The sequence below is a fragment of the Nycticebus coucang genome, chromosome 3 (genome assembly GCF_027406575.1).
Source record: "Nycticebus coucang isolate mNycCou1 chromosome 3, mNycCou1.pri, whole genome shotgun sequence".
Classification (NCBI taxonomy): Eukaryota; Metazoa; Chordata; class Mammalia; order Primates; family Lorisidae; genus Nycticebus; species Nycticebus coucang.
In genome coordinates this window covers 90,376,126-90,402,587 of record NC_069782.1, presented here as the reverse complement: position 1 = coordinate 90,402,587, position 26,462 = coordinate 90,376,126, and the positions used below count along the sequence as shown (strand labels likewise).

General features: G+C 41.9%; 1 protein-coding gene across 14 annotated transcripts in view; it reads right to left on the bottom strand.

The window, feature by feature from the left end:
• KCNMA1 (potassium calcium-activated channel subfamily M alpha 1) overlaps positions 1–26,462 on the bottom strand; it is a 784,008-nt gene that overhangs the window by 360,862 nt on the left and 396,684 nt on the right. For 13 of the 14 annotated variants that reach the window (XR_008378803.1, XM_053584070.1, XM_053584058.1 and 10 more), the window contains exon 3: positions 25,917–25,978. Coding sequence is in view for 12 of the 14 variants with exons in the window: in XM_053584070.1 (XP_053440045.1) it covers positions 25,917–25,978 (62 nt within the window). In the remaining 2 variants the exon portion in view is untranslated. Of the gene's footprint in view, positions 1–23,851; positions 23,917–24,021; positions 24,175–25,916; positions 25,979–26,462 lie in introns of those variants that run through there. The other variant, XR_008378804.1, reaches the window with a different exon arrangement.

Genomic DNA, 26,462 nt, shown 5'->3' with positions numbered 1-26,462 from the left:
ATTTTCTTTGCCAGCCCATAGCATGGAGTTTATAGCATCATAGATTATTATTCTGTGCATGCTGTTTCCACTGACGTCAACACCCTGGAAACAGTCAGAATTTCAAGCAATTTGAGGTCCGTGGAGAAAAGCAAAAGAGGGGAAATTTTTTCCCCTGTTTATTTTCTGGCTTCATTCTTTCTTTCTTTCTTTTTCTTTCTTTTTTTTTTTTTTTACAGACAGAGTCTCACTCTGTTGCCCTCGGTAGAGTGCCATGGCATCACAGGTCATAGCAACCTCCAGCTCTTGGGCTTAGGCGGTTCTCTTGCCTCAGCCTCCAGAGTAGCTGGGACTACAGGCACCTGCCACAGCGCACAGCTATTTTTTTGTTGCAGTTTGGCTGGGACTGGGTTCAAACCTGCCACCCTTGGTATATGGGGCTGGTGCCCTGCTCACCATAGGCGGCACCCCAACTGGCTTCTTTCTTACAATTATGTATAGATAGGAAAAGCGATCAAGCACTTCCCTTCCTGAATGTCTGATTAAACCCATGCTTTGATTTTGAGGTTAACCAAACCCCAGAAGGTGCTTGTGAGTGCCAACATTCCTTCATTCTGATGCTTTGGCCTCAGCCAGTGACTACGAGGTATTGCCAGGGATTGTACTTCTTAGGAACCAGATGACAACACAGCCGCCTTTGTAGGTGGGTAGCTCCTACCAGTACCCAGAAAGATCTATACTATGGACATTTGTATTCCATTATTATACCAGTCTTGATTCAGAAATAAATTAATCAGGTTTGGTAAATGGGTGACATTGTCCTCAAACTGTTTTCATTTTGCTGTCATGGTCAGGGGGTCTGAATCTGACTTTGACAAGAAGTATTATGTGATTTTTGCCCAAGCCAAATGCAAGGATTAAAATTAAAGGTCTGGGTTCAAACCCTACTCCTGACACTTTAAGCAAGACACTTTAACTCCTCTGTGCCTTAGTTATCTCATCTGTAAAATGGGGACAATATTGGTATCTACCTGATAAGGGGTTGTGAGAATTAAATGAGGTGATACTTACAAAGAGCACAGTGCCTGCCAGAAAGCGAGCATTTTCTTAACCATTTTTTTAAATAAAACTCCCAGCCAGAGATAAATTAGAAAGTAAGCCAAATGCCCAGTTTCCTGGCAACCAATCTATAAGGTGTCCAAGAGATCACTGGAAGAGTAATAAGATGGACAAATGTGATTTTCAGGGCGCGTTCTTACTACATATGACAAGGGATAACACTTGGAAAAGCCATTTGTGAGGTTAAGACTCCTGTATGGACAAGTTCAAAGACCAAAAGAGAGACTCCAAACTGCTAAGAAGCCCACCCAGGGTCCCTGAGGCACGTCTATGATGGTTTTCTCCTTCCTCCTCCTCCTTCCCTTTCTCCATGCAAGACTTGGTCTCTTTGCTAAATAAATATTTAATAAAGATGTAAAGAATATTGATTTGAAGGCACACAACATTATTAGCCTGCTCTGGCAACTTCTTGGCCTCCTGTGTCCCGCGCTGATTGTACATTGGTTCTAAGCATTCTTCCTGCTACTGCTTGTCTTATTCTCCCTCATTATTCACCACTGGACTATAAATTCCAACTCAAGCCATATGCAGTCCTATGGAGGTGGCCCAAAGCCTTCACTATCATCAGAGCCAACCCTGAGGGGACGGCACTTCACAGCATGTGCTGTGGTGAGGACCTGCTGTGCTTGGGACCCGGAAGAGAACCATTTACATATAAACAACATCACTAGGACTTGTTAGTGGCTATGACTTGGAAAATGTGGCAGGAGTTTTTATGTAAGGATGCATGCTTACATCACAAGTAATATAAATAGTGTTAATACCACCAAAATTATTTTGTTTTCTAGGATGAATAAGGCCATGCTTTTGATAAACTCAAGGAGCAATGACCACTTCAAGTCCATCCTGAAATACAGACATGATGGAAATGAACAAAGGTGGGCCAGCCACCTGGGAATCTCAAGATCAAGGGTTATCCCACTGTATCTTCCCAATTTGCCTTGCGGACCCATCCCCCTCACCCCTAAGGCTGGTCTAGAGAATAAGCATATTAATATTATAACATTAATTTAATAAATCATGATTTGGTAGACTTCAAAGGAAACAGTCTATGATAAGGCCCAATACCAAAAATAGTAATAAGAATAATTTAAATTATTTAATAATTTTGTTGGTATCCAAAACTGAGGAGGAAGGACATTTGCTCAGCTCACTATCTGCCAGGCACGTGCTAGGAGGTTTCCTCACCTCTTTGCCTCAGTATCAAGATATACAATATCATTGTTGTTGTACAGATGAACAGACCAAGACTCACAGATTATAACCTGCCCAAAGTCATACTCCTAAGAAGAGTTGGCCCTGGATTTGAGCCCAAACCCTGTGCTTTTCCCATATTGTCCCTCTGGCCCCCTCTGAAGCTAGCACTGTAGGCGAAGCAAACCTCCTAGGCTGTCCCTGGTGGGATTCGAATGCTGACTGTGAGCTGTTCATACTCCAGAGATCAAAATCGAAGTGTCATAGCCATAAAGGGGCGGGGAAACCAGAAACACAACAAACAAGCAAAAACAGAAAATTACAAATGTTGGCAAGGATGTGGACCTATTCCAACCTCTTCCAGTGTTGGTGGGAATGTAAAACGGTGCAGCCATTGTGGAAAACTGGTGATTCCTCAAAAAACTAAACATAGAATTACCAGATGACCCTGCAATTCTATTTTTATGAATATAAAGATTAAAAGCAGGAATGCAAATAAACACTTGGCACAAATGTTCATAGGAGCATTATTCACAATAGCCAAAAGGTGGAAACAACCCAAATGTTCATCAGTGTTTATCAATGGATGAAGAAAATGTGTTACAGCCAGACAATGGAATATTATTCAGCCATAAAAGGAAAGAAAATACTGGTGACATGCGACAACATGGACGAACCTTAAAAACATTTTGCCAAGTGAAGGAAACCAGACATAAAATAGAATCACACATATATATGATCTCGTTAATGTGAAACACACGGAAGAGCTAAATCCATAGAGACAGACAGCAGACCAGCGGTTTCCAGGGGCTGGGAGGGCAGAGGAATGGAAAGTGACTACTTGATAGGTGTGGGGTTTCCTTCTGCAGATAAGAATGTCTTGGAACTAAGCAGATGTGATAGTTGCACAACATTGTGACTGTACTAAACTCCACTGAATCGTGCTCATTAAAATGGCTAATGATTACTTTTATGCTCTGTGAGTTTTATCTCCATTAAAAAACAGCAGTAAAGTGTAGAAGAAGAAATTTCCCAACTTTTCATTGCACGATATCCATTTCCGATGAGGAAAATGAACGATGTAAGTCTATCTGGCTGAGAATTACACAGCTAAAGTTTGTTGGCACAGTTGGGTTTAGAAATCAACCCTCTGTCAATTAATTTATCCAAGCTGGCACCAGGCTCCCACTGGAGCACTGGGGGGAAAGGAGAATAATGTTGAGGGAAATAAATCTTCCTCAAGCATAACTGAGAGCCTCCCACCTCCTGCCTCTTTGGCTCAAGGCTCAGATTCCCGGGAAGTCTCCCTTCACCCCTCCTCAGGGAAAGTGGCTTCCTATTTCTATGTGAAAACAAACCACAGAGAATTCAGCATCATGGACTACCCCCGCCTCTACTCAACAGGGCGGAAGTCTTCTGTGGAAGTCCGTTTGATTTGTTTCTGCTTGAGGTGAAGTGGATAACCAAAATCACACTCTCCCTAGAGGACCCAGAGTGAACTCAGATTTTAATACACCTGGACTGACAAGTTACTTAGCCTGGACTAAGTTGGGACAAAGAGATGGAGAAATTATAGTTGTTTTATCCATTATTTTGCTGACATTATACAAAGTCTGTAATATCAAAGGCCCTGAAATAACACTTTCCTCTCCTTTAACATTTTTATACGTGTCTAGGAGAAAATCATGCTTGATGGACATGTTGAAGATACCTAAGTTCTTGAAGAGATTCTTTCCTCTTTGCTGTAATCACTGATCCATTTCCATTGAACAAATCAAGCACAGGCATGAGAAGTCACGGGGCTGAGAGGTCATTCGTTCTCCACTGGCTTGGTTTTCTGAAGTGTGTGGTTTTTATTCTGTGGCTTTGTGAGTGGGAGTGTTCATGGGCAAGCGTGTCGGAATGTCTGTGCATATGCACGTCTCCAATGACTATAAGAGTGTGTCAAAATGTGTGCACATTTTAAGAAAGGAAAAACTGTATTAAAACTGTAATACTCAGTCTATACCAATAATGTTTGTTATTTTGTGTATCATGTCCTATCTCTTATAATTGAAGAAGTCAAAAGTGACTTGAGTATTACAATTTTAATACAGTTTTTTCCTTTCTTAAAATGTTTATACATTTGGGGAGCACCCACTGTAAAAGGAGTAGGGCGCCGGCCCCATATGCCAGACGTGGCGGGTTCAAACCCAGCCCTGGCCAAAACTGAAAAAAAAAAAAAAATGTACCATGAAGTTGATAACACCAGGCAACTCAACTCTCTGACAAGCTTGTCGTATTGAGGTGTGCCACTGATCCTCCTGACACCCCTGCAGATTGTAACTGAAGCTCAGATTTTCTAGGAAGGAAATACCAGGTATAAAGGTCACCAACCTAAAAGTCACTCTTGATTTCTCTCCATTTTCAACTGAACAGCCCATTTGGCCTATGATACCTCCAGCATAGCTCACCACTTCCACTGCCACATGCCATCCCAAAGCAACCTCTCCTCAGCTGACAATAATAAAACAGCGTCTCAAATATTCTCTTTGCTTTTCTCTTTCCCTATGCTCTATTCTCCACATCATAGTCAGATTGATTCTATTTGGTAATAGCTTTATTAAGTTATGATTCCTATACCATACAAGTCACCCATGTAAAGTTGCCCATGATATGGTTCCTATACCATATAAGTCACCTATGTATAATTCAATGGTACAACCAACTTTAGGACATTTTTATCAGCTCCAGAAGAAACACTGTGCCTTCTAGATATCAACGTCCCATCTTCCCATGCCTGCAAGCCCTAAGCAGACACTAATCCACTCTTGGTCTCTATATATTTGCCTACTCTTGACATTTCATATAAATGAAGTCCTATAATATGTGATCTGTAATGACTGACTTCTTTTACTTAGTGTAATATTTTCCAGGTAAATCCATGTGGTGTAATCAGTACTTCATTCCCTTTTATGGGTAAGTCATATTCTGTTGCTTAGATACAGCATATTTTGTTAATCTCATTGTCCATTGAGGAGCATGTTGGTTGCTTTCACCTTCTGTCTATTATGAATAATGCTGTTATGAATACCAGGTACAAGTTTTATGTGGACATTATTTTCATTTTTCTTGGGTAAATTCCTAAGAATGGAATGAGCATATCATGGTAATTATATGTTTAATTTTTTGAGGAACTGCCAGTCTGTTTTCCAAAGCTGCAGCACCATTTTACATTTCCACCAGTAACAATAAAGATTGCAATGTATCCACATTCTTGCAATACGTGTTATGTTTAATTATAATCTTCCTACTAAATGTGAAATGGCATCTCACTATGTTCTGATTTGCATTTTCCTGATGAGTAATAGGTTGAACATCTTTTTGTGTGCTTTTTGGCCATTTGTTTAGACTTTCTTTGGAAATAGATACACAAGTCTGATAATTAAGTCTGTGAACTTGCCACCATGCACTTATGTTGGCAGCACTGTACAAACTACTCAGTAAGGTTTCATAACCTTGGTATACGGATGTCTCACATTTGTGTTCTTGCCAAGTGATGTCCTCTTACTGAATGGCATTCATTATTGTTGCATGATTTTATGTTCTGTTGCAAGAATGTAGGAGCTTGAATTAGAACAAGACACAAACATTTGTAAATTTCTTATTAAACTTGGCAAGAGTGGAAGGGAAACCAGGGAAACGTTAGTCCAAGTTTATGGGGATAATATTATGAAGAAAACTGCAGTACACAAATGGATTAAATGTTTTTCTGAAGGAAGAGAAAGTATCACTGATGTCAGGGAAGCCAGTAACAAGAAGAACTGATGAAAACGTTGCAAAAATTCATTGAACTGTATGGCAAAAATCATTAGCTAAACTGTGAGAAGCATAGCAGACCAAGTAAACAAGGATAGAGAAACAGTCAGAAAAAGCTTAACTGAAAATTCTGACCAACAACCCATGACTATTGCATCTTGTATCAGCGTGCATAGCACTGCCTGTGAGGGAGTTTTTAACCAGTAAACAAGTAACTGTATTGTAACACTCTCCCTACTCATCTGAGTTGGCCCCCAATAACTTTTTTCTTTACTCAAAGATAAAGAAAATATTGAAAGGAAGACATTTTGATGACATTCAAGATATCAAGGGCAATATGACAGCTTTGATGGCCATTCCAGAAAGAGTTCCAAAGTTGCTTTGAAGGGTTGACTAGGCACTTACATCAGTGCAGAGCTTCCCAAGGAGTATTTCAAAGGTGACCACACCGATTCAGTAATGAGGTATGTAGCATTTTTATAGAATGAGTTCACCAGTTAATTGTCAGACTTCGTAGGCATATCTTTTGCCCTTTCTTATTAGATTATCTCTTCACTTTCTTTGTAATGTCTTTTCTTTGAAATACAAAAGTGTTTATTTTCTTTTTATTTATTTATTTTTTTTATTAAATCATAGCTGTGTACATTAGTATGATCATGGGGCACCATACACTTGGTTCATAGACCGTTTGACACATTTTCATCACACTAGTTAACATAGATTTCGTGGCATTTACAAGGGTATATGTGAATCCTAGTAAATGTGGAATGTAAAGGTCTTAGCAAAAAGTGTTTCTTTTCAATGAGGTCCGATTTATCTATTATTTTCTTTTGTTGCTCATGCTCTTGGTATCATTTTAAAGAATTCATTGCTAAGTCCAGTGTCACAAAGGTTTAACCTCATGTTTTCTTTTCAAGGTTTAAAAGATTTTGCTCTTACATTTAGCTCTTTGATCTATTTTAAGTTAATTTGGTAAATGATATTAGGTAAAAGTCCAATTTTATTCTTCTGCATGTGGTTATACCAGACATACCAGCACCATATTGTGAAAATGCTATTTTTTTTGTCATTAATGATACTGGCATCCTTGTCAAATTAGTCATTAAAGAATATGTGGGTTTATTTCTGGACACTCAATTCAATTCCATTGTTCTATATGTCTCGAATAACTTTTTAAAAGCACAAATCACATTATTCATCTCTCTAAAGTAACAACTCAACCCCCAACACCAGTCACTTTCTATTCCAAGGCTTCTTTACCGGGACCACACACTCCCAAAAGGTCCTTGAGATGTACTCAGAGAGTCCATTAACTTGGACAAGAAAAATTGCATCTTTGTTTTTATCAGCTTCTAATTCAAATTTGGCATTTCCTTTAATGACAAACATAGGCAATAACTAAAATAATATCAATGATGCCTGTGATTTTGTCAGCAATAGAAATCTCAGATATTTACACATAAGACCACAATTGTTACAGGTACCTGAAAGCATGATTTACATTAAGCCTTTAAAGTGATAGTGGTATATTAGAACAATTGCCAGATCCTGCTAAAAATGCCCTAATTAAGAAAAAAAGCTTATTTTATCATGTATTTTTTTATATTCTGATAACTATATTTTAGTATTAGTAATCTAATATTTTGTTATGCCTTTGTAAATAATATTATTCTAAGAAAAGGTCCTGGTCTTTACCAGATGGGCACAGCAGTCCTCAGCACAGAAAAGTTCAGAAACCCTGCTTTTCCTATTACCAGTTCGACTGTCTTCTCAGCACTTACTATCAACTGAAATGATCCTATTTGTCAACTTGTTTATTGTTTGTCTCTTTCTGTAAGTGTTTAGGGCTTAAAATAGCCATTCAATAAATATTTATTGAATTAATGACTGAATCATCAGTAATTTTCTAAATAAGAGCTAAATCCTCAGCTTACGGAAAATAAAGCCTATGCTACCAAATTAGTGATGTGTAATTCATACTGAAAATAATTTCACATTTATACCATCATAATCATTAGATTCAATAAATACGAATATAAGCTATGTCTTGTGTGAAGTGCTTTACGTGCAGAACCTCATTCACTGCCCGCCACACTAAAGAGCAGGAATATTATTACCCATATCTTCCATTGAGAAAACTAAGGCTCAGAGAGGTTAATTTCTTACCCAAGGTCACACAGCTAGTAAGTGACAGAGCTGGGATTTGTAACCAGGTATACTTGCTTTCAGAGTCTCAGTTTTTAACTACAAAAAAACACTTCTAGGGGAAAAAAATAGAAATTTCGGAGAAAAAGAGGAGAGATTTTTCTTACTATTTGAGAACACTAAAATCCTGTGAAGCTAAGAAATGTGCCCCAGAACCCAGAGTTCAGCAGAGATTTCCACTAGAATGTTCTTTCCACTGTCATGTTTATGAGCTACAGCAGGAAAACCCTTTAGCAAAAATATAGCAGAACTGGGTGCTAACAGATTGCCTCCTATGAGAGGATGAATTTCAGGAAAGGCTTACTTTGTAGGCACAGTTAATGCTAACAAGCATTAGCTGAAGCCTCTTCTTTTCTTTCCTGGGGTCCAGTTTGCTTTCTTAAATATTAGGGCTCAGGTTCATTCAGGGCATTAAGCACTTCATTAAGCTGAACTCCTAGTTAATTTGATTGCAGTTATAAATGGTCCCTGGCTGGAGGTTGTCTCATTTGTCAGGTTGCAAGGGGCGGTGTGGCTGCATGACGTGCTCGGTCTGCTTCTTATGCCCCATTTGAGGTCTCAGCGCTTTCTGGCTTTGACCTCATCACATGTTACTGTAGGAAGTTAAACTGGAACAGAGAGACAGACGTTCTTCTCACTAGAGCTGTGGAGGCACCTGGAGGACCACTCATTGAATATGCAAAGGAATGAGACACAGGAAAAGTACTGCTCATTGGAGCTGGCAGCAAATGGGCTCCACCAAAAGGTCACTGGGCCCATGGCCACTGACCCACATGGGCAGCACGCAGGCTGGCCCCTTTCCTGTCTCCCGTGCCCTGTTTCACCTCACCAGCCTCAGTATTGTCTGACAGGTTATTCAGCCTGGCAGTGCAGAGGAGGCCAAGGAGATGGATAAATTGTATTGTTTTCAGCAGTGATTTTGCTGACCTTGACAGAACCCAGAAGCACCCAAGTTCATGGAGCAGCAGTTCCCTCTTTTCATGCAAGTGATCCAAGGACCCACTTCAGTTTTCTCCATGGGAGGCCTCTCCTCCAGCCAACACAGTCCCCTCACCGACTATTCTGTAAAGATGGTAACTTTGTCCAAAGAGAGGTTTGTCTTTGCCCTCAGCTTCTGGGGGGTAACCTCTAAGCCCTTGGGATGTCATACAGGATAAAAATGTCTTTGCCTGGGGTCTTAGGCCAGCTAGATAGTAACTCTGTTACTTTGGTTGGAAACTGACCATACCAGAAAGTCTAACAGTGTGATTTATGGTGGAGGCTTTGGGTCACCTGGACTCAGTCAACCTCCAGAGGAGCTGGAGACTGAGGCTGGCCATGAGGGCAGTCACCCAGGTTTACATGGTCAAGGCCTAGGTGAGCTTCCCTGATTGGAAGTCCTCCTGGCATATGGCCACATATGCAAGAGTAACACGGTTGAAGACTCCACAGGAAGGAGAGAAGATAATGGAAGCTCCGTGTTTGGAAATTCCCTGGAGTCTGCCATGTGCACTCTGTCCCTTGGCTGATTTTAATCTGTACCCTTTCCTGCAATAAATTCTAACTGTGCGTATGTGCAATAGCATTCAGTGAGTGCTGCGGTTCTTCCAATGAATTATCAAAACTGGATGTGAGTTAGGGAACTTCCCAAACTTGCAGTTGGTGCCAGAAATGAGTGGGAGGTGAGTAGGCTGTTTTCCACGGGCCCTTCAGCCCAGGTTAAAGCACACAGGTGGGCCACCCTGGTACTCCTAAATGAGAAGAAAGGAATTTGATGGTTGCCCAGTCAGGGGAACGTCTGTGTGAATATCCCCACATGAGGAAATCAGAAGTATAGGCAGAAGTGCTCAATCAATAGTTTAGATCAGGGAAGCTAAGACTTCTGCCTGAAGAGACAAGACTTGCTCTCCCCACTCTCTCTGCTTTGCACATGTTATCTGGCTGCTTCAGATGTTCCATAACCCTGCATCCCTGTTTATCTTACCATTATCCTTTACCCAACCTTCCTGGGGGCCATAATCTCTCCTCTCTCATTTTTAACTTTGACTGCTGTGTGTTACTGCACATTTACTCTGCTGCTGTACCCAATAAAAGACTATTGAGAAGCAGGATCGAGGCTGCATTATTTCAGGCTACCACCTGGCACATGAAACAGTGTATGCCCTTTCAGGCTGCCAGGCTTTATGCTATAAGTTTGATATAAAGTCTCTTGATTTTTCCAGTGCTGGCTCCCTTGCTGACCACTGTTCCAGGTTGGGGTCAATGAGAACATCAACAAGTAAGGATAATCTAGGGGACTGCTCACCCTACCACTTTTTCTACGTTATCCAAACTCTACACACACTTTGAGATGCTCCTCTAGCTTGCTTACTCCTGAAGCTTCCCTAAATTACTACAGCCTGGAGAAGAGTAGTCTTCTGGACTCAAAACTAGTGCTTCTCAAAGGACTTTTTAGCAAATTTCACAGTAAGAAATGTATTTGGCATCATGATATATTTTACGATGCATGTGGACACACAGTGTTTATGTGGTATTTTTAATCTATGTACACACAGGAGAACCTCCATGGTTGACCACCTCCCTATATTGACCACCGTCTTAAGTTGACCTAACTTTCATAGACCAGACATGTACCACATGTACCAGTCCAGGAGCCTGGTTCCTTATGCTAACCACCTCTGTAGGTTGACCAGTTTGTTACAGTCTCTTGAGTGATCAACTTCCAGAGGTTCTGATGTAATTGAAATGGACGTTTTGTAAAATCACACTGATGTTTGTTAGTTATATTTTTATCAAAGGCTGATGATCCTCATCTTTTAAAAATGCTTGTTGCGACCCACTCGATTGCTCTCCCAAACCATTAATGAGTTGAGATTTATACTTTTACGAAGCAATCATCTTGTCTACTACTTTGATAATAGATCCCATTATTGCCTCACAAGACATCTTGTTTTGTTTCTTAACTGCACTGTGTTCACATCTTGTCTCTCTAAAGACCTGATTAAAATCTTCAAAACAAACCTCAAAAGGACAATGGCAACATTAACTAATACTTTCTGGCCACATCCCCACTTGGCACTATACTAAGACCTTCTCTGCGCATCATCTAATTTATTCCACATGTCACACTAAGGCAAGTATTATCATCATCCCTCATCACTGCTCTCACCTCATTTCACAAAAGAATGACCTTAGAGCTTGGAAAGTTAACTGACTCGTCCAAGGACACACAGCTATAAAGAGCAGATTCAGCCAGGAAGGTCCGCTTGCTCACCTATCTTCATTCCCAGCCAGAGCCACCCAGCAAACCTCTTTGCCCTTTGGTAGAAAGGGCAAAGATGACAGTTAAATGTGCCCATGTCTATCTATCATGGTTTTCCTCATGCCTCTCAGGGGAGACTCCTTCTCCCAGAATGCCATGACCCCCGACTGTATCTTCACTGCCTCCCCCCCCCCCCCCCCGTGCACCAATTAAACTGTCACAGTTGACTGGCCTGGAGACAGGTGAGGACAGGGGGAAATCTGAGGGAAGTGGGAAATTCAGATGAGATGGGGCCTCTGCCAAAGCTGCTCTTCTGTTTTCTGTCAAATTGGTCTGGAGATGTTCGGATGAGCCACGGGGGATCTCCACATCCGCCTCTTCCTCCCCAGTGGTAGGCAACACATACAGTCTTGCAGAGAAGTGGTAGCAGTTTGTATCCATTTGGGTGCCCCAATAGTGCCCAGATCCCAGTGCAAAAAAACAATCAGTTTGTGTAGAATGATTTTAACTGGAAATTTATTTGCATCTCAGAATCGCAGTCTAAAGAGGAATTTTTCCTCTATGAACAGATAGAAGCTAACGCACAGTGCATAAGGGAAGAAGAAAACACGGAGGCCCCAGGCTCTGCCCAATACATTCCTCTCACCTGACCTGTTCCCTTCATACTTGCCTGGTATTAGAGAAAAGCAGGGAACCCAGGGCCCTCCTTCCCTAGTTTCCTTAGCATTGCCTCTTCATTGTCAAGACTTCCAATGCATTGGCAGGTAAGGGAATACCTGCTCAAGAAGAGAAGGCACTGTAGAGAGACTTACACGGAGATGTGTTCTGTATTCTAGGAGGAGAAAGGTTCCCAATCAGTCTCTGTTTAACCTCTGAAGATGGTCCTCTGTTGATCACCTCATCTTCATGGTAGACAAAACAGGAGTCAGTGAGAAGATGAATCAACTGCACAGGGGAGGAATCCTTAGTTTGGATTCCATGGACCAACTTTAGGGTCCTTGGCAAGCAAAAAAAAAAATTATGTAACTTTCACCCAATTCCCAAAGGGGTGCATGGCCCACAAAAGAACCACCCCCAGTCTACACAGTAATCTACACACGTTGGGTTCTATAATTTTACTGGCTATTGCTGCCAACTCTCATTCATGCTTCCTCCAAGCATAGGCACATGTGTGCACGCACACAGCCCCCACATGCACACTCCTGTCTCCTCCCCAGCCACATCTCGTCCCTGATAACAGATTGTGCTCAAAGGCACTGACAGGCTGTATGACGCCTGGAGCACATCTCAATTATTCATGCTGCTCTTTACAGACACTGCCTTATTATTCCTGTTCATGCTATTATGAAGAGGGCAAGCTCCTTAATGCACTCTTCTCCCACTTCCTCCTGCTGCTAGAGGCAAAACACCGGCCAGGGAGGATCATCTAATAGCATCCCTGTTATTTTCACCTTTCTCTCCACACTGGCCCTGCAATTCCTATTCTAGGGCATCAAGATCAATTGTATCTCAAACTGGGGGTAGGCTTGTTTTCTGTACTTTCTGGCATGACATCAGGGTAATAAGGGATGTTTAAAAAGTACCAGCTCTCCAATGAAGAGATGGTTCTCTACCTAGACCTGAGTAGGAACAAGGATAGGCAGAGTATCCTTAATAAGGACAGTGCCTTCCAGTGAATTCCAACATCAGGGGTCCTGGAGCCCTCCCTCCCCTCCCTCCCTGAGCACGTCCTCATCAGTGAAAGGTGGCGTCCGCATTTTCCAAATGGAAAACAGACTGATGAGATAGCTCTGCAGGAATGGAGCTCAGCATTAATGTGGCCATCTTCCTCCTAGTTCTGAAAACATCTGAGCACTAGGCTCTGCGTTTTAAGCAGAGCTTACTTCTATCCTAATATTAACTGCCAAGTTTCCATGTAAAAAGTGAAAGGTCAGTGACAGAGTTGCAGCCCAGACTTGGAACCAGATCTCAGGGGAAAGGTCTAGATGTGCTTCCAATTTTGTTTTTGAAGGGGCCGCAGCAGAAGAATGTCATCAGTCAATGTTAAACACGATGCAAATTGTGAACTTTAAGTTTCCTGAAAACTACAACCAGGATTTATCTATGTCAACCCACACTTCATACTTACAGGTGCCAGAAAACTCAACTGCGTTTCGTGTAATGGGCCCATTTAGCTAAGTCAGTCAAGGAGAAGACAGTCTGCAACAATTATTAACACTTATAAGGTTAGTATAATCATTTCTGTTTCGGTCAAGTTAATAACTGGCAGAACAGGCTGATTTGGGCCTCTCTTATAAAAAAAAAAAATCTGACAATTTAAGGAGCATATGTTCCCTTCCATTTATGTCCTGGAAAATATGCCCTTGTGACTTAGCAACCATGTTTAAAAAGCTCTTGCAGTTCTTAAACAAACAGAGTGTATGTTTATGAGGTTCTAACGACGTTATTTTCAGAGATGACGTCGAGTTAGTGATATGTAGCTTTGGGGCTTTACAGTAAGTTGTGGGTGATTTATTGGTGTGACGTACAGTAATTTACTTCAGGAAAAGTGGAAATTTAATTAAGCAGTGTTCGAAAATGTGTTCAGTGATAAACAGGTCAGAGCACCCAAAACCAAAGATGTCCCACCTTGGAGAGAGAAGGGGCCTTTTTTGGGAGATGGAGGACCAAGAGTTAAGAACATTTCCTGGCACTCGGGGAGCACAGCCAATTCCAGTGCCGAAAGAGAGACAGTTTAGAATAGAGAGTGAAAAGCAAGAGGCCCAAATCTGGCCTGCAGAGGTATTTTGCTTGGCCTACAGAGCATTTTAAGAGTTCTGGATTTGTGGCCAATATTTTAAAATTGGAGATGCAATGCAAAAGTTAGTATTCACTCTTCTCTTTGAAACAGGGAGATCTGGCCATGAGAGTCTGCATTTCTGCTTGGGAACGCTCAGCTGGGGCAGGGAAGATGAATTAGGTGAGACCTGAGCTCTCAGCGCCTGGCAGTCCTCACCAGACCCGCCTCACTCACTACTAACACCTGCCCTCCCCAGTCCAAACTTTGCAAACCTCGGACACAAAAATAAAATGTTATTGTATACTGTGATACTCTTAGCAAACAGATCCCTTCACCCATTAAGACTCGCATTCAGATATAAAGATGGTGAAAGCATGTGTTTTTCAAAATTCAGCAGGAAAACAAGATTATTAGGTTTTCTTAAAGTTTTTAATGTATCCATAGGTGCCATTGTTTTTAATGCTGGGTTGCTGGAAAAAGCCAAGTCAGAAGACAGGGCTTGAAATAAAATGCTAATTGTTTCAGATGAGAAAATAAAAATTAGCATTTTTATTTTCTCATCTGAAACAATTAGACAACATGGAGAGGGGTGCAGTATGAGGCATCTGTCTCTGAGCATGTTTTCTTATCTGTGAAAATTTCCAGAAGGATGAGGCCGACAGGAAGGGGGAAGTAGTGCCAACTTCTCCAGCAGACGCAGCAGGCATAGTGCCTGGACCTGCTATCCTTCTAAGGGTCCAAAAAACAAAGTCTTAATTTTAACTTCTGTAAAATCAGAAAAAAAACAAATATTATAATAATAATAATAAATGCAGCCTGGACTATATTCATCTTTATACTAAAGTAGCTACACAATTTTTAATGTCCTTTATGGAAAAAGGGACCCAAGCAGGCAAAGTATGTTGAGCCCCTGGAAGTCACCATGTGGTCCTTGGCCAACATCCTGGGTCCATGCCATGGTCTGTTCGCAAACACAGCCTCCTCCCCATCATAGCCTTGAGATACTCTGCATGAGGCAAGGTCATCTACAAGGCCCCTCTGAAGCACATCACACACTGACCTCAGTTTCAAAAAGATGGAGTGGCTGCCTTTCAGCTACTTCTAGAAATTTTCAAATATAAATTTTCAAAGGTTTGAATCATGTGCAATTGAAGAACAGGCATTACTCTCTCCCTGGAGAGAGTTCGCCTTTCTGATCCCCTTATGCCATTCTTGTTGTGTTTTTGAGCCCTAATCTCAGTGGCTGATTTCAATGCAGTGTTTTGGCTGGGCGTGGTGGCTCACACCTGTAATCCTAGCACTCCGAGAGGCCAAGGCAGGTAGATTGCTTGAGCTTAGGAGTTAAAGACCATCCTGTGCAGGAGTGAGATCCCATCTCTACTAAAAATAGAAAAAAAAAAAAAATTAGCCAGGTGGTGTGACAGAAGCCTGTAGTCCTAGCTACTTGGGAGGCTGAAGCAAGAGGATCTCAAGCCCAAGAGTCTGAAGTTGCTGTGAGCTTTGATGCTACAGCACTCTACTCAGAGCAACATAGTGAGAATCTGTCTAAAAACAAACAAAACAAAACACAACACACATCTCAGCAGGGTTTTGCTTGATTTAGCACATGCTGAAAATCAAAATCACAAGGCTCAAGTATGGGACATAATAACAGTCCTTCTGGTGGATTCCTAGAGCTGGGGGATGGGAACACGGAGTTTTCTGTTTTCTCAACTGAAAATCTCCACCAGAACCAAAACATTCTCTAGCATCCAGCTATCTTCTAAGCCCCTCGAACTTCGGCACTTACTATCTACAATGCTCGTAGGAGTAACTGAGGACATATTGCCTACAAGGTATCTCCTTGTTTTATGAACTTGTTTTCCTGTATATACGGCTGGGCTTCATGACCTTTGCAAAAACACAGATGGTGTCCCAAAAGTCGACCATAAAGTTGCCACCCACAGGGAAAACAGGAAAATATTTTATAAAATATTTACAAAATATTCCCTACATGTAGGCCACCTCTTTGTAAAATTTTGTACTAAATATTTTGTAAGTACAGGCAGTTTAGCTACAATTTCCCATTTTCTCCTACATATGGTTAATTTATGGGAGACTTTGGGGGCACTCTATATGTATAATTTAAATATGTTAATGGAAAATATCTAGTATTACAAATAAGTATTTAAAATCCTCCAAAAATAGCAAAAGGTCTTGCACACAGTTGGTGCTTAATAAAGACTTTTTACCTAACTGACACCTTTACAGCCACAGGTACGTAGATGTCAGCCTCATCTGCTGCTGAGCCCACCAGCCCTTCCACCAAGCTCTGTGTCTCTACTCCATCTAGGGGTGGGACACGATGGTCCCCTACTCACTCTCTCTCTCTCTCTCTCTCTCTCTCACACACACACACATACACACACACACACACACACACACACACACACTTCCTTCTCCCAAATTCTATGAACAGTGACATAAGCATCAAAAAGTCCCAAGGGCACCCTTGTTTCAACAGATTCTATTTTTAAACCACAAATGACTCATCACCAACCAGGGTGTCCCCAAAGCTACAATTTGTCAGGCTGTCAGGACAAAGGACAGGGATAAAAAGACATGAAAGAGATCACATCTCCTCCAGTCTATAAACCTCATGATGACACCGTAATAGCTGCCACCACTCCCCAGTGCCCTCCCTCGTTGGGTTAGGCATGAGCTCTGCCCTTGGGTTTGGATTAAACTGTTCTGAGCTATAACATTTCACTCCAGCTGGCTTCCACCCTGATCTCTCAGCAGTTTCTGAACACATGTCTGCCTGGGACTTCAGAGAGAGGACTGGTGCCATGCGACGGGAAAAAGATCCAGCTCTGTTGGGGTATGAACTCATGCTTGCTACAGAGGACATCAGTAAGCACAGGGCCTGAAAGGGAAGGCATTGTCTTCATTGGCCCTGAAATACCTGTTCTTCTAAAAGAAAAAAGATGGCCAAGAGAGTGTCAGATCATCTAAAGCATTCTTTCTAAGATCTAGAGAGTGAAAGAAAGAATTTGTTCTAATTTTGGAGGCTACAGTAGATGAGGCTTTATAGATGTAGTTATCAGATAGCATCTTCACAGGGAAACAAATGAGCAATCGGGCAAAATGTCCTCAAAAGCAATGCATAATAAATTCCAAACAGGCCAAACCAATGAGCTCAGCCTGTTAACCTTCTGCAATAGAGCTGAACTCTTACCCTCTCCACCCCCATGCTGAAATAATAGAGACAAAGAGAGAGAGGCAGAGACAGAGAAACAGAGAGAGAGAGTTGCTGGGTAATAAAATCAAGGAATTTCAGGCTTCTTGACAAAGCAGCAACCTGGTTGGGTTTGATCTTTTCCACCTGGGATTATCTTTGTTCTTTTCCATGGCCCTGAGGTTTGCCCCATCATAAGGGCCTAGAAGTCCAGCATTGGCATAAAACAGCATTTCTCACCCTGTGGGTCGCGACCCACCGGAACTGTATTAAAGGGCCGCAGCATTGGAAAGTTGAGAACCACTGGCGTAAAAAATCACAATATGCTTTGTTAGTCAATGGGTAAGCTATCACATGTTTGTTCACTTTTTCATTCAGTAGGAAGGACCCATGAGATCAAGTACAACAGGGCCTGGACTGGGAGGGAAGAGCTTCAGCTCCCAGCTCTTGCAGTGCCCTTCACTGGTTGGGTGACCTTCAGCAAATCCCAATCCTCACTCCTCAGGAGAGGATGGTGAGGCACTGGCAATGGTGTACCAGTTGCACTCTGAGGACTTTCCAACTCTCAGGTCACACTGTCAAGTTGCTTTCTGCAGTGTACTTGGAACGTCCAGCTCGGTTCTCTCCCCCTCCTACCATAGTCCTGGATTCTTTCGAATAAAGTGCCAAAGACAAGCAGTTCCCTGATGCTGCTAGATGCTTCCAGGTCTAGGTGCCACTTACACGGTGAGAAAGAAGCTACAGAGCCCAGATCACCTCGCCAGTGTGCAGGGGAGAAGGAGGAAGGGCACTCACGCTCTCAACTTGGAAGTGAATAGAGTCAATTTGGTGACAACAGAACAAAATATCTTGTCACCCAAATCTACCCACATGAAGACAAAGACACATATAGAATTGGCATTGTCTGCACCTGTCTTCTCTCTCAGATTTATGTTCCGTTAATGAAAGAATAGCAATGTGAAAAACCAGGCGAGGTAGAAAGGAAGAGTTAAGGTTACTACCATACCAGGGAACTGAATGTTACCATTAAAGGGTAAATTCTGAAAAGGGGACAAGGACTCCCCATTGGGAGTTATTTATAGGCTCTTCGCCCTGAAGGTGGCTCCTCTCCCCATCCCTCAGTGGGCTCCTCCACCATCTGACATTCCATCCTTTCAACAGCTGCTGGCTCTCCTGTCGTGTTCCCTTCGCAGATGTGCAGTGCTGTTCTGAACATCCTGCCCTTGAACTTTCCCTACCCATAATTTTCCAAACCAAAGCCTGGTAATAAAAGTGTCAGTGAGGGGTGGAGAAAATTGGAGGGAAGTATTTTAAAAGAAAAAAAAGGGAATAGGGAGATGCTTTGCACTCACAGTGATTTGTGTTGACTTCTTCAACAAAGGTTAAATGCATGCCGTGACTTCTCCAAAAGGGCACCAAGGCGGAGGGCGGGGGCTAATTTTCCAGAGCACTACCTAGAAAGGCCGTGTTCCATAAAGGAACTGGGCATGGAGCAAACTGGTAAGCTTCCTTCCCTAGGCCACGGGCTGCCCAGCTGGCCATGCTGTGGGGCACTGTACTAACAATGACAGTGAAAGTTAGAGTTCACAGTACTTGACAGTTTACAATGCACTATCCCGGACGGGATCAATGGTGTCCTCACATCTCTGCCAAGTGCTTGCCATGAGGCTGGCACATGAGAGGCACCAGGTCAACACCTGTACATAGTCCGAATGAGGCTGGAAAAGGAAGCCAGATCTCATATGTCTTATCTCCATTGAAACCTCTTTGGAGACAAATTTTCCTCTAATCTATTAGTGATACTACTAATTTTTTAGACATGTAACTATTGTGCAACATAAAGTAAAACTACATCAAAACTAATTCTATGACTCTCTAAGAAATAAAAGCATTTATCTAATGGAGAAACAGGACATCTCTCATCTACTTAATGTGCCAAGTGACAGCCACCAAAAACTAGGTAAGGATGGAGAGACCAGCGGGTCCCTCTGTGTGCACAGAATCCCCTAGAGAAGCCTGTGAGAAGCAGATAGCCATCCTTGTTCTTTGCTCATTTGACCATACTCATCAGAAAATGCTGCCACTCCACTGAGTCACAAGAGAAGTGGGTCTTACTCAGCCATTATCAGGAAGGAATGCATGAAGGCCAAGACAGACAGACATCAACCAGCACATGACCCGGCCAGCATTGTGGGGGGAAGGCATGGGATCGGAGCCTCTGGAGCACCTCTGACTATAGACTTGGCTCCCAGGGTAAGAAAAAGGGAAAGAGGACAAAAGAGAAAACAAGATGGATGAGTTGGCAGGATAAGACCACATGGCCTCTCAGTCTCGCGTTATCTCACTAAACCCCTTCCTTTATTTCCACAATCTGGAATTTCATTTCTTGACACTGGGGAGAGTGATGGCTTTAGAACAAGCCACCTTGGAATCAAATCCTGGCTCCACTGCTTACTAGCTATGTGGTGCGGGCTAAGCTCGCAGCTTCACCCTTCCCATCTGTAAAGTGGATAGTAACGCTTACCCCAAAAAGGCATTAGGGGAACTCAGAGAGATCATATGTGTTATTTGTTTTAAAAGTGCCTAATGCCTGGTGCTATAGCTTTCAGACAGCAGATAATCATTGGGAAATGTTAGTTCCTTCTAACCACATGCCTTCTCTTCCCTTTTGAAAGAGCTTTTCTAGGCTGAGGGATGAAAGGCCAGGCTGTGCAAAGACTGGGGTGGGTGAAATGGTAGGACAACTAACCAGCTCTGCTAAAGCTCTGGGTTATGGTGCCAGTTTTATTTCAGAGTATGAAAACAATCTGGTCGATTCCTATCACAATCTTAAAGACAGCTTTTCTTTTTCTTTTCTTTCTTTTTTTTTTTTTTTTGAGACAGAGTCTCATTTTGTCACCCTCAGTAGAGTGCAGTGACGTCATAGCTCACAGCAACTTCCAACTCTTGGGCTTAAGCGATTCTCTTGACTCAGACTGCCAAGTAGCTGGGACTATAGGTGCCCGCCACAATGCCTGGCTATTTTTGGAGATAAGGTCTCACTTTGGCTCAAGGCTGGTCTCAAACTCATGAACTCAGGCAATCCACCCACCTCAGCCTCCCAGAGGGCTAGGATTACAGGCATGAGCCACTGTGCCTGACCCTAAAGACAGTTTTTCTTAACCATACCTAACTATCAGCAATTTTATTGCCCAGAAAATAGTCAGCATTGTCACATTTAAAGATGCTTTCAAATGAATACACAATGAATAAATGAATGAATGAATACAAAAGTAAAAATTTTGAAAGATTGGGGAGAGGCCATTTTCCCAACATAACCCCGGTGTTGCCCTGGGAATCGGGCCCTTGAGGTAGGTGCTCTGTAAAATTTGTGCTGTTTCCCCTTCCTTCTTCCCATTGTCTTTATACCCAAAACAGCAGTGCTGATACCAGAAGCCAAGAGTACAGAGTGAAAAAATCAGCAGGTGCCTCCTCTGTTTACCAGCCATTTTGGAGCAGATAAAGTCATTAAGGAAAAATTGAACAATGTATAACCTTTCAGCTTTACTGTGCTAACAGTGGGTAGCTTCCCTTTCAGAGACAAGAGTCTTCATTGAAGTCACCAATGAGTGGGACTTGACCTTCATTTTCAGTATAGGCAGCATTAAATATTCATAATCCACGTAACCGCAGCATAAGAAGTAGAGGCATTTAAACATGAATGAAAGGAATAAATACCTTCACCCATGTGAGTCATCCTTTCCCAGGATGCCCTGGGAAAAAAATGCAAATACCCAGAGCTCTGAGCCTCTGTCTCCTCCAACTTTCTCTTGAAATTCTAGAGGCAGCAAAGACCTTATTATGCAATCCATGAATCTCACCCTCATGCTGACACCACTGGATCTTTGGGGATTTTTCCCTTATCTATGAGATAGGAATTTCTGTTCTTATATCAGAGGGAGGAAATAGACAAGGATGGAAGCAGCTACAGTGATATTAGCACCCACAGACACTTTAGACTTGGTTGTACAATATTTTAAAAATCTTTGTTTCACAGGGATCCAGGTATGTGGGAGGAAAGGGTCAGCGTAGGCATTAGAAGACTCCAGAATTAGGAGGTGGAGTGAAGTGTGACCTAAAATGGGCAAGAAACCTTTTAAAAAGAATGAAAAGGAAAGGGAGGCTTTGGGGGTAGTATTAGTCTTGTGTGGCTAATTAGAGGACATCTTCTGGGACGAGGATTGTGATGTGGTATGCGTGGGGCTGAATGCTGCTCTGCGTTTGCTAAGTCCCTGACATGACATCTAACCAAAGACTCGGTCCAGAGACATCTCCCCCTGCTTGGGTATTTCTAGAGAGTCTATTTCTGGGATGATGCAGCAAAATTTTAACACAGTATAATGTAATTCTCTTTGGCTTTCAACTCTTAGAGTGCTGAGGACAATCTGTTGTAGCTTGATAGTAACCAATCAATGCTACACAAATGATTTTTCCCTTGCAATCACTCTAGGATACTTAAGACCAGACCCAAAGAAGGGCTTTCTCAAACCCCTGGATGAACAAGACCTAAGGAGTGATCTATCTTGGCCTAACAACCAAAAATGAAAGATGTGCAGAAGATGATTACTTTGGAGGTGATTTAACCATCCCCTCTTGAGAGTAAATGAGCTTCGAAAGGTTAAAAAGATCACACACCCACCAATGATGACATTCATGTGAACTGCCTAACCCTCTGCTGATGCACAGATATGGACGAACCTCCTGACCTTCCTGTCCATGTGCACAACTTGGGCTGGCCTGCCTTCAGACAGAGCAGGCAGAGCAGAGCACTGGAGTCTGTCACATTAGTACATTAATCTACAAGCCTTGCACTTTCCAAAGGGCTGGGTACAAAGAGCCTCGAATCTTGAACTTGTGCTAATGGGATATTCCCCCCTTCATTTTTTGAGGGGGCTAGCTCTGGTTAAAATTCATGATGACAAGCCACCACGGACAATTTCTGCCCAGTTAGGGTCACTCATGGGTTGACTCAACTTACAGGTTGTCACTTGACTGACTTAAAAGGTGCAAACATAGGCAATCCTCAGGTTAGGAATGAGATAGGTGCTATAAGTCTGTTCTTAAGTTGAATGTGTATGTAAGTTGAAACAAGCACATTTACCTATTATTACCTGTTATTAGCCTCTGTTTGTAAGTGTGAGTTGTATGTAAGTCAGATATTTGTAACTTGGGGACTGCCTGAAAAATTCATCTGGAAAATATAGGCTACTTTTTTCCAGGGTGATGATTATGGCTTCCAAGAGATGTTTAAAGCTGTCTTTGCAAGATGCCCAGATGGCCAGCCAAACCATGACCGTGTAAAACGAGGGACAATTTTAAATGAAAAAGAAATTTTAAAAATTTACCTCCCATTTTCTTATCCTCTTTCTGTTTGCATCATACGTGAATAAAACTTCATCTCATTTTGTTCACTAACCTTGATTATAATTTGTTCAGTAGGTTTTGCTTTGTTTTATTCCTGGGAATCTGTGGATTTACCATGCAGGTGACTTTCTAGTTCTACTTTAATTCTTCCTCACACTTAAGGTGAACATTCTCGTTGGTTTTCCCTGGAAGATGGAAGACTCCCTGTACAGACTCCACTGATTAGACACATCCCAGGAGAGAATCCTGGGCTATGGTATCTGAAACTTAATGAAATAACGCAAATGAAGAGAGGAAAGGGCCACATGAACAACCACAAGGTCTCCTTATAAACAAAATTTTGCTGGGCCAAACTACTCAGGCTAGAGACAGAGAAGAGAAAAAGGCTGCAGTTGGGATGAGGCTAGGACAGTCTTCAGAATGAGTGGGGACAGTTTTGTTTCTAAGCTTATTGGTATTTTTGCTAGGAAAAGCTAGGGAGAAGAATGAAGTTCCATCCTTGGAACAGACTCTTGGCAAATTCTTAAAAGAAACCAACCAGAATCAGAGGACCCCTAATGTCGGCTTCCCCAGGCCTAGCAGAATCGAAATCAAAGCCAAGGACATTGAGATGGTGCAGGGTATTTTGGGAAAAGGGTCTGTGTTGGGGAATCACATCCCCTTCCATCCTCTCACATGGTAGTGGAGAGAACCAGGATCTATGCAGGAAAAGACGGTCTCATAGAAGACAATATATAAAAAAGGACATAATCCAAATCCATTGAAAAGCATTTTATTTCTGAGAAATACAGAGGACCCCAAAGGTAGGAAAAGGGCAGGAATGCGCTGGCCAGGGCATCTGTCCTCCTAACCCATCACCACACTCACCTCCACATAAGGGTCTGTTCTCTCTGGGGTATAGGTTACATGCCTGAACCTTTTTCCTGAGCCCCAGCATTAGAAGTTGACAGAGTCTGCATCACACAACATGTGAGAACACTTCTGGAGAGAGATTGGAAAAATAAGAGCAGGGACTTTAGAAGATCTTCAACTCAATTCAAATATGAACCTGCATCATTAAGAGTAAATATTTTAAAAGGGGCTTACCTTCAATAACATGCCAATTAGAGCATTCCAAAAATCTCCTCCCTTCTTGGCTAGGGAGAGCTGACGGAGGAAGCATGTGGAATCTTGTTTCTTGAAGGACTCAGCCTTGTGTGTGCAGATGGGCTGAAGGACCTCTGATGTTCTCAGACTAGGCTGATTCCCAGACACAGGTTATTAATGGAGATATTTTCTTTATTTTCCCTGCCATGACATTTTAGTCTCTGCACCCAAATACACAAAATCCTTTGGCTGGTGACCAGACAGCTCAAGAGAAATTCAGAGTTTAGGTGTGCATGAAATTACTACCATTCTGAGCCCCAGAAAAAGAGCACAGAGCTCAGAATTCAGGCACACTGTGGTCTGAGCCAACAGGAACACCAAACAGGCTTCCAAGGATCAAAGACTAGTATCCAGGGATACAGTTAAAAACGTTAAAATCATGCTCACAGTAAACAGTAAGGAAACATGCTCAAGGCCACTGTCACCAGACATACTGCCAAACTCATGTCACAACATACTGCACTCTTATCATTATTAGTATTTTGGGATGTTTTTAGTGAATATGTTTTTCTGCCTTAAGTATTCTAATGTATATTTCTGGCATATGAAACCCATTACAATTATCATAACACCACCCAAATGATGTTATGATTAGTTTTTATTTCTTCTTGAATTGATCAACTTTGCTAAACTTGTCTACTTTTAGTGTTTTGTGATTTTTTTGTATTATATTAACCAATTAACTATTGCTGGCAAATATCTTGTTTTTATTATTTTATAAATTTAAATTTTATTTGTTTCATTATCTTATCTTGTGTATAATCCATTTGTTGAACTATTGTTAATTCTTAAAATTTTCCCATTCATCCTTAACAAAAATTTCTTGGTAGAGTAAAAAATGTTTATTACACAAAATATTCTTATTCTTGCAAATATTGATATCTCTTAATTTTTGTTTCCTGTCTCAATGAAATGGTTGGAAATTTGTGATCAATATAAAATAATTATGATGGCAAATATATTTGACTTTTGGCTGAAAAAAAAAAAAGAAAGAAAGAAAAAAAGTCAGACTCCAGCTTTCCTGGTCTCCCAGATACTGTCAACTTCAAGATTGCAATAGAAAGCTGGAACAAATGAAGCTCTCAAGAGTGGCACTTGCAGGAAACAGAGCCAATTGGGCTGCTGCCACTTAGCAGCCTAGTCAGCAGCCTCTTCTTCCTCCTGCAAGATCTTCATCATCTGTCATCCAGGCTCACCCTAGAGCACCAGTCCACTCAGCTGTCACCCCAAGGGGTCTGCACGAGTGTCCACTGTAGGAATTCTCAGGTGGTCATGGACCTTCACCATGGGAGTCATAGTGAACTCCTCCATCCCATCTTCTTCCCTTCCTGATGCTTCAGCTGAATATTTCGTTGGCAAGTTAAAGGATAACACCATGGCTTTGAATCTGACCTCCAATAAGATCAAGGCATTGGAAACTCAAATGAGGCAAAGATCCCACAAACATGACAAGAATGAAGGGCTCAGACTCTCATCTGTTGGACACTGTCAACCCTCCCAGAGGCTGCAAATTCCCATCAAGCCCTCTCAAATTCTTGACATCTTTGGTGCAAGGACTTCAGCAGGAAGGAGTTATTAAAAAAATAAATAATACCCAGCAAGGAGGTTTGACCTCAGATACCTCTCTTTCCTAGGCCAGCAAAATCAAAGTAGACTTCCTTCTAAAAGCTTTCTTTCCCATTCCAAAAATCAGCCCTACCTTCCTCCAAAAGTCTTCAACAGTGAGGAGGCTCTTATAAGGGTTAGTGTTAGGTAAGGAAATTGATTGATGTAAAGAGTAACACAGAGATAATTGTTTTTGAAAGGAAGGCAAGACAATGCATTTGAATACTCACTTTGACGAATCTATGAAGTATATTACAAGGGCACCGATGCTGAGAGCAAAGACTAAGACCACCTGCAAAAGAAGAGAAGAATGATATCACTCAAGAGCTGGTCATCAGCATGTTTGGGGGCTCTGACACACGCAGCAGTAACTCTGAAATACTCTTCCAATTGCTATTGGGGACCTGCCTGGAAACCTCACCCATTGCTGCCCCTACAGATGAATGATTCTGATGTTGGCTCCTTCTTCAGTGGTGGGCAGCAACTTTGCCCCTTGCCCATAGGTATCAGAGAAAACTTTTACATCCCGGGGCAGTAGGTTCTGATCTGACCCTGTTATCTCAAGGTCTAGCTTTTCTGCAGATGAAGTCAATAAACTGCAGTGGGAAAAGAGCGGGTAAAAATTTGGAGTGATACAATTTTTCCTATTACATATAACCTAGGACCTAAATGCACTCAAATTCAGAAATTTCAATTTTAACAGTTTTATATAAGGCATAAGTTATATACCATAATGTTCACCCATTTTAAGTGTATAATTCATCAATGACTATTCC